The sequence below is a fragment of the Corvus brachyrhynchos genome, unplaced genomic scaffold (genome assembly GCF_000691975.1).
Source record: "Corvus brachyrhynchos isolate BGI_N302 unplaced genomic scaffold, ASM69197v1 scaffold97, whole genome shotgun sequence".
NCBI classification, from domain to species: Eukaryota; Metazoa; Chordata; class Aves; order Passeriformes; family Corvidae; genus Corvus; species Corvus brachyrhynchos.
The window spans coordinates 3,367,087-3,374,988 of record NW_008239758.1 but is presented as its reverse complement, the minus strand read 5'-3'; the positions used below and the strand labels follow the sequence as shown (position 1 = coordinate 3,374,988).

At 44.2% G+C, this 7,902-nt stretch overlaps 1 protein-coding gene across 1 annotated transcript in view; it reads left to right on the top strand.

The window, feature by feature from the left end:
• Positions 1-1,966: 1,966 nt before the first annotated feature.
• The window catches only part of HOMER2 (homer scaffolding protein 2), a 40,215-nt gene continuing 34,279 nt past the window's right edge, over positions 1,967-7,902 (top strand). Inside the window, exons 1-2 of the mRNA XM_017742551.1 lie at positions 1,967-2,151; positions 5,869-6,025. Coding sequence (XP_017598040.1) covers positions 1,967-2,151; positions 5,869-6,025 — 342 coding nt within the window. The remainder of the gene's footprint in view (positions 2,152-5,868; positions 6,026-7,902) is intronic.

Genomic DNA, 7,902 nt, shown 5'->3' with positions numbered 1-7,902 from the left:
GATCTGAGTGACCTGGATTAATTAGCATATGGCAATTTGGGACGGGAATGAACTGCCTGCTCTCGTAATGCCAGTTTGCTGCTACCACATCCAAAAAATGCACAGATTTAGTGTCTGCCTCTCCCTAGCTCTGCATATTGCCCGTGCTGAGTGGGCCCAGGCTGCTGTCCTGGTCCCTGACCCCAGCCATGAGCTGGGCAGTGATGGATGTTGAGGTGACAGCATCTCAGGCACTGGGCTGAGACGGCTGAATTTGCTGTGTTTGTGGAGCAGGGGATGCACTTGTTCTGACTGGAGTGTGTGCAGTGAGGTCAGAAGGAGTCCTCTGACTTCATCCTCGGTCAGCGCTAAGAAGCTAATTTGTGTGGTTCTCTTTTTTTTCTGAAAAGATTTGATCCAAGATGGCACAAGTGTTGAATGCGTAGAGGTAACAGGTTGGAGGGTAATGAACTCTTAGTTTTTGCTTGGAGCAAGGATTAATATTGTGTATAAACTGCAGCTGCTGTGCTCATTGCTGTGCATGGCACCATGAACTGCAGCTTCTCCCCACAGCAGTTTTGTCTTCCTCAAAGGCCTGCCTTTACTTCAATTTTGGCATTTTGGGGAGAGGGGTCGGTTGGTGGTTAAAGTTTGAGATGTGCACGTACACACAAATGCGGATAAAAGCGGATAAAACAATTTTCACAGGTAACTTTTAGGTGTCATAACTTGCCTGGACTTTTCATCGAGATGAGCATTTCAAATAGGAGAAGAATCTCCATCCATGGGCTCAGGGGCCATCATGCAGCAGTAGATTCTAGAAAGACAGGTCAGCATCAGCCTGGCAGGGCAGCTGCACACCCCGAGGCCTGGGGACCCCGGTGCTGGCACTGCTGCAGCCAGAGGGGCACATGGGTGACTTCTGGCATCTTGGGAGACTGACTGCAGAGCTTGCTGCTTTCGAGGGGGAGGGTGTAGGTATTTGGTGCTGTTTGGGACCAAAGGCAGGAGTTTGCCTCGCTAACGTGCTCACAGCCTTTGGAGCTGTGTGCACTTTTGAGGCAGCAGTAATGCTGGGTGGCTTTGGGAGCTGGTGTTGTCACCATCCCTTTTCTGCACAGGACTTGAGGGCAGCTGTTGGGTGGCCTGGTGGGAGAGCCATGCCCAGGCAGGGGTGGTGTGGGAACAGCACTCTTCTTTTTAGCAACATTGCTTGTTTTTGAATGGTCATAAATAAATACAAATGGCACTCCAAACTACAGTATATGTACGTAGAGGATTAATTTGTTTGATTGCACTGTCAGGCAGTAGTAGCAATGTTCAATCCAAACAGCTATTGTCACCAATTTTATCATGTTGTGTTTAGCAAATACAGTTTTTTGTATTATGACCAGTGATGGGGGATATGTCACAAAGTAGGGTTTTGCTTTGCATCTACTCTTCTTTCTTGAGATATCCTTATTATCTAGTACTTGTTACAGCACATCACTGCAGATCTGCTGGCACTGTCAGGTAGTATAAACTCAGCGTGTGCACGATGCGGGTCTGTAGCAGGAAGCACCACGTGCCAAAATCTCTGCTCTGATGTCTGCAGGCATGTGCATCCTCCACCAAATGGCAGATACATGAGGACGTGTGCTTTTAAAAAATATTTTCATTTCAATTGATAAATTAGACAGTTAATGCAAAGTTGTCTACAGTTAGTGTGGGAAGAGCACAGATAATCCTGTGCTGTAAACTAGGAATCCTTATCCCAGAAATTTTAAGTGATCTGCTAGAGAAAGTTTTTAAAAATGTGTAATTAGTGGGTTTGCCTCTGGTGGAGTACTGGAGCTCTTGTCACAAACATACTTGATGTTCCAGATCCTACAAAAATTATTTTGTCCCAGTTGCTTCATGGTCAGTGCATCCACCTGATGTGCAGTGGGCACTTTGTGCCTTTAAACGCGTTTGGGTGCTGATCCCACAGGTACCCATGTGAGGCACCATGTTGTGTTTACTACCAAAAAGGATTGCTCCCAGTACAGAAGTGTTCACTCATCAGTGCCTTATCCAGAGCTGGAGCTGGCTCCACGTGGCCCTGCACACGGATCCACGGATGGATCTCCCGGATGCCGCCCAGCTGGAGCTCGCTGCGTCCCAGCTCCGTCGGCCACCAACATCCCACAGCCCGTAGGATGCTGGCTGCCAGTCAGCAAGGACTCTTTACAGCTGAAGTGATTTAAATCACTGGTTGTGCTCATGATTCAAGTGATAAACAAGGAAATTTGAATTAAATAATTTGAACTTTTCCTAAGTGAGAGCTCATTCCCGTTGATTAGGAAGAGTAATACAAACACATGGCTTGCAGCTAGTCACACACTTGTAAAATTTGGCATGGTTGTGTATTAACCAGAAAGTGATACTGTGTCTCACACAGCTGTGGAGCACTTAGTTAGCTTCAGAATCTTGTGGTTTGCTTTTTAAATTCTTCAGAAAAGGTTAATTGCATTAAGGGAGAGTGGTCGTTTTTTTACTTGAGATTTGGCTCGTATGAAGCAAGGACAGAAATTAAAGGTCGACTAAAATGTGTAAAACCATGACTTGAAAATTGTAATTATATTTATAAAACATGCTTCCCATATTTAATGAAAAAAAAAAAGCAGTTTCTGTCTTAAATTATATTACTGAATCAAGAATTATTAGGTGTGATTTTCTACTTTTCATGTTCTACTTTTCAAGCAGCTTTACTCTGAGCAGTCAATGTTACTGTCAAATTGACTTTTAAACAGTTGGCGTTTTTTAAGAGTATTTAATCAATAATTAACAGATTTGTTTAAAATTCATGAGATTTTAAACATTCATAAATTCTCTTTGCCTTCATGTGCGGGTCCAGGCCCGGCTGGCAGTGCTGCTGCTCCTGCTTCCCCGGGCAAACCAGCAGCCTCACGGAAGGACCAGCTCACAGGGCTCAAACCATGCAGCGTGTGCTGCAGGAGTTTCAAGTTAGCATTGCTGTTGTTTTATCATAAAAGCTGATAAATCTCTGATAAAATGGAAAGGAACCCTGGGAAACGAAGTCATTCCTCTAGCAGTAAAGTGCTTTCTTGAACGTCAGAAGTTACGAGTGAGTAAGACAGAATGATCGTTCTCAGCTGGGAGGAGCTCTGTAGGGCCATGGTAAAGAGTTTTAAAAGTACCTAATTTCACTTGAAAATTGAGTGCCACGGTTTCATAGTTGCCTGTGTGTGCTTCAGTGGTCAGAGGAGTTTGGGATGCACGTTTCCCCCGTGTTAGAGCTGTGCCGCTGGAATTTGTCGGTGCTGTTGGCTTTGCCGTCCTGCTGTGGTGTGTGGGAAAGTGGTGGCACCAGCTCCCCGTGCTGAATCGTGGGCTCTGCCCCATGCCTTTGGGCTCCTTGGGGCCAGAGCTGAGCACAGAACTGCAGCAGGGCAGACACGGCCACAGAAATGCATCTTCTTTTCTTAATTATTACACGGCAACACCGGGAAATCCAGGCAGTTGTGTTCTGGGGACGCTTCCTCTTCTTCAAGGAGTCACAAATCAGTCCAGGGGCTTTGCCACCTATGGCAGAAAGGCCAGACCACGTGGAGCTTCCAACTGGCCCTTCCCAATCTGAGTCCCAGCTAAAGGTCAACAGATCAGCTACCTCAAATGACTTAAAATGTTTACGTTTACACGTTGCATTTTCTTTATCAATGAGCACGCTGTCACTGTGAGACAGGAAGACAAATGCAGGTGGGCTTTTTTGTTGTTGATAATCATGGGATTAGAAACAGAGGTTTTGCCTTCTTAATAAAAGAATGAATGGATAGATGGATATTTCCAGCTCTGAGCTTCACTATCCATTGATTTATCCTCTGGGATCTATGTATACAGCTCCTGTTTCAACAGTAGCAGCTTCAAGATTCCTGAACAAATAGAGACAGATAGTTGCGGGGTCTTTTCCTTCATTCTACTTTTATTATCTCCAGATTTACTTTATATGCTTACTGCCCCTGCTGCAGAGTGCCTAGGCATGGTTTTAACAGTGTTTTCTGGTGTAGGTAAGATAATGTAACAGAGTTAAAGTTGTTGTGGAATAGGTTTGCATGGAGGAAACCTTCTAAAATTTAGACTGCAATATTTAGGTCACATTACCATATTTTTAGTAGAGTCAACTGAAAATATAGAACTATGTAAAAAACAAAATAAATTTCAAAATTATTTTTCACTCAGGGAATGTGCATTTCTTAAAAGAGTAAACATCTTGGGGGAAGCTTCCCCTCCCTGAATTTGTTATTGCAGACAAACTCCATGACCTTTGTAGGTGTTACACTGCTAATCCTGTGTAATGGATAATGGAAGTGTTTTAAAATGTTAAGGAAACCTGGCCCTTCTTTCCACCCAGCTGAGGATGGCATCGATATTGGCATGTGAAATGTGAGCTGGGTTCAGCAAGTTACTGATAAGAACTGAAGCAAATGCTACTCTTTGACAGCTGTAATATGACAGTTCCATTGTCATTTCAGTGTATTTTGGATAAGTATTTTACATGGTTCAGCACAGCTGTCTGTCCAGAAACCTGCATGGCAGTCCCTGGGAAAATGCAGAACTCTGCATAAGTCTTGCAAGGAGAAAACCACTGTTTCATTTTCCCCCTCCTGAGGCCTTGCTGGGCTTTGCAAGTTCACTCCATCTCTTCTGAGCTCATTGTACTCTTAAATCACTTAATCTGTTTGATATTTGCAAATTTACTCCCCTCGATTTTAATTTAAATTTCTGGGTGGTAACTCTATTGTGCTACCATTGGTTTTGAATCCTGTCATAATTCTGTCAGTTACCTATTCATGATGTAATATTTTGTACAGGACAAGAATATACTGAGCGGTACACTAAATATAAAACATTATATGCTCTAGCTTTTAAGAACCAAAGCATAAAAATGCATATAAAAACTCAGCAGAGCTTGATTTGTAGTTTGCTTCTACTGCAAAACTTGGGTTAAAGGTATAGTTGGTGGTGAATTTAGTTTTATGGCATTTAAGGAAGCCTTAATTCTCATCTTTAACCTAGATGACTTTGTATGCATCACATTTGGTTCTTTTAATCCTGCACTTCTCTGCTTTTCTGTGTCGTTTGCATGGTCACATGTTGAAGGTAAAACAAAACCCCTCCATTGTGTGCACAGTGTTCTTGAGCAGAAAAAGCATTCAAGGAGGGCTGGTGTTTAGGAACGGGATGTCAGGGGTTCTCCGTTACCCACTGAGAGCCGAACAGAAAGGCAATATCTGTATCAACACTGGGGTTTGGTTGTGTTTCTTTTCCCCCTCACTTCCCAGGATGATTGACTGGTTTGCATCTAATGAAATTTTCATGCACATCCACAGAACAGTGGGATTCTGAGGAGAGAGATTAATATTTCAGTAATTATACCATGCCTGTATGTCAGCAGAGTCCTTGGTGCACCCACAGAGGAGCCCTGGCTGTAGGTAGCAGTTCACAGGAATGTCGGGAGGAGGAAATCCAGCTGGGGGGGGCTTGTTGCTTTTGGCAAAATACGTGGATGGGGAAAGAAAGAAAGAATGCATGTGAATGTCCTTTCCTGGAAGTAAATATTTTGAGGTAAAGATGGGTACTGAGGTAGTACAACATGGGGAAAAAAAAGCCAATTGTGTTTTGGGCTATGGCGGTAACTTCAGGGTGCTGAATGTCACTTAGTGATGCCAAGGAAGGGTACTCAAGGCTGGAGCGTGGCTCAGCAGTATCACTGCTCTGTCTTTTCATTTGGGGGATTGCCAGGTGCTCTCTGCCTTGTGCTTTCAACGTGCCTGGTCAAGGCTGGGCTGCCGGGACGTTTCACCTTCCGCAGACTCATGCATCCATTTCTCCTGTCCCTCCCTATTCCAGAGAACAGCCCATCTTCACCACCAGAGCCCATGTCTTCCAAATTGACCCCAGCACGAAGAAGAACTGGGTTCCTGCAAGCAAGCAGGCTGTAACTGTTTCCTACTTCTATGACAGCACGAGAAACAGCTATCGGATTATCAGTGTGGATGGAGCCAAGGTAGGAGGCTGCAGGTACCCGGCGTGTTTCTGTGCGGAGAGGTGCGGGACTGTCAGCCCTGGCTGAACACAGAGGGGCTGCATTAAATAAGTTATAAATACTCCATTTTTTATGTAATACATTATGGAGACTTGTAGTGATAATTGGAAAAACAAAGGGCACCCTAGAAGTGATTTTTTGCCCAGCTTAGTTGATTTTCTCTCTGACGAATTCGACTTCATGATCAGTGAGCCAAGAACTTTAAAGTGTCCACATTGAGTCAGTAGCACAGTATCTGAAACAGCCACCTATATTAGGGTAGATAAGGCTGAGGCCTTTTTGGTGATAAAAATGTTCTTCCTAAAAGGAGGAAGCAGACAGATACATGCAGACTACAGCTTTTAATGTAAATGCCAGCTGCATATTCACTTTTGCCTGGCTGAACTATTTACAGTTTAGTACTTAATTTTCTTCAGCTTCCGCACTGGAGTTCATCAGCCTTAGGTGACAAGTTAAGCATGAAGGCTCTTCCCCCAGCCTTTTTTCTTAATTTGTTTTGCATTACCAGAGAGTGTGCTGAAGTATTTGCTGTAAGAATCCAAATCAGTTGGACTGAATAGGTTGCTTAGACAACTGTTTTTATTGCAAACTACATTTATCCCACTGATCACTCCCTCCAAAGTCACTTGATGGGTGACCACTTTCCCCTAGCAGACCCCAGTCAGAGGTATAAACGAAAACATTTTGCTCATGTACGAAAATCCTCGGTCATTTCTGTCAGAGCACAAGCCACAGGGTAACAAGATGAGTTTACAGCCTGTTTATCTGTGTTCCTGTTTGGATAAGGATGTTAAAATATCGCTGTTCTGGGAGATAGAGATCACAGAAATCATCCTTTAATAAACCTTTTCTATTTGTCACGCCTATTTCACGTACTTGTTTTTCCAAACATCTCCTGTGCTATATTTGGTTATATATTGGCTTATAAATCAGCCACACTGCCTGCTTTAATTGATGGTAATGTTTCATTGACACCAGTGCAGCATTAATATCTCCCCGTCACAATGCTGTTTGTGCTGGTGCCTCATTCCCAGGAATGCAGCAGTTTGCAGCTGGCACACACAGCCCCTGTGACCTGCTGGGGGAAGCTGAGCCCCCCAGGTTTGCTCACACTCCATGGATGCTGCTGCTGGTGGGCTCTTGGCTTCACAAACACGGGCGAGTGCGACTTCCAAGCCAAAACTGCTGCACTCAGCAGCGGGTCGCTTGATTTGTGGGTGTGCATGCATGCATTAAGACCAATAAATGAAAACAAAGTAATTACTGGGAAGCTGCAGGGGCAGCATATGGCCACAGCCAGAGGTCCTGCCCAGGACAAGCTGGGCACCCAAGCTTTGCTTTGTCACCTGCTCAAAAGACACTTGGAAGGAACATTCCCCCCCACCCCCCATTTTAACATGTCCCACAGGAAGGTGAGCTTGCCAGGATTAGAATTCTCCCCTGGGGCTTCCCAAGCACGAATCAATTGCTGGCCACATAAATTATTCCTCTTGTATTGAATCTTTGCTGATTAAGGAACAGGTCAAGAATAGATGCTACCTTCATGCTCACCTCTGGAGAGTCCAGAGACCCTGCCTGTCCATTTTAAGAGCACTAATTTGGAAAAAACCCCCTGTGTTTATGCCAGAATAAGTTAAAAGTTGAATTTTTCCCTTCAAACAAGTATTTTTTAGTGTTTTGACCTACTTTTCCAGGCAAAAATGAAACTGGGTAGAACTGTAGGGAAGAATATAGGCAGCTTCAGATGATGGTGTCCTGCTTTCTGTACATCTCATTAGAATAAAGTCTTCCGTGTGTTGGCAAATACCAGATGGATTAATGTGACAGCATCACTGTGG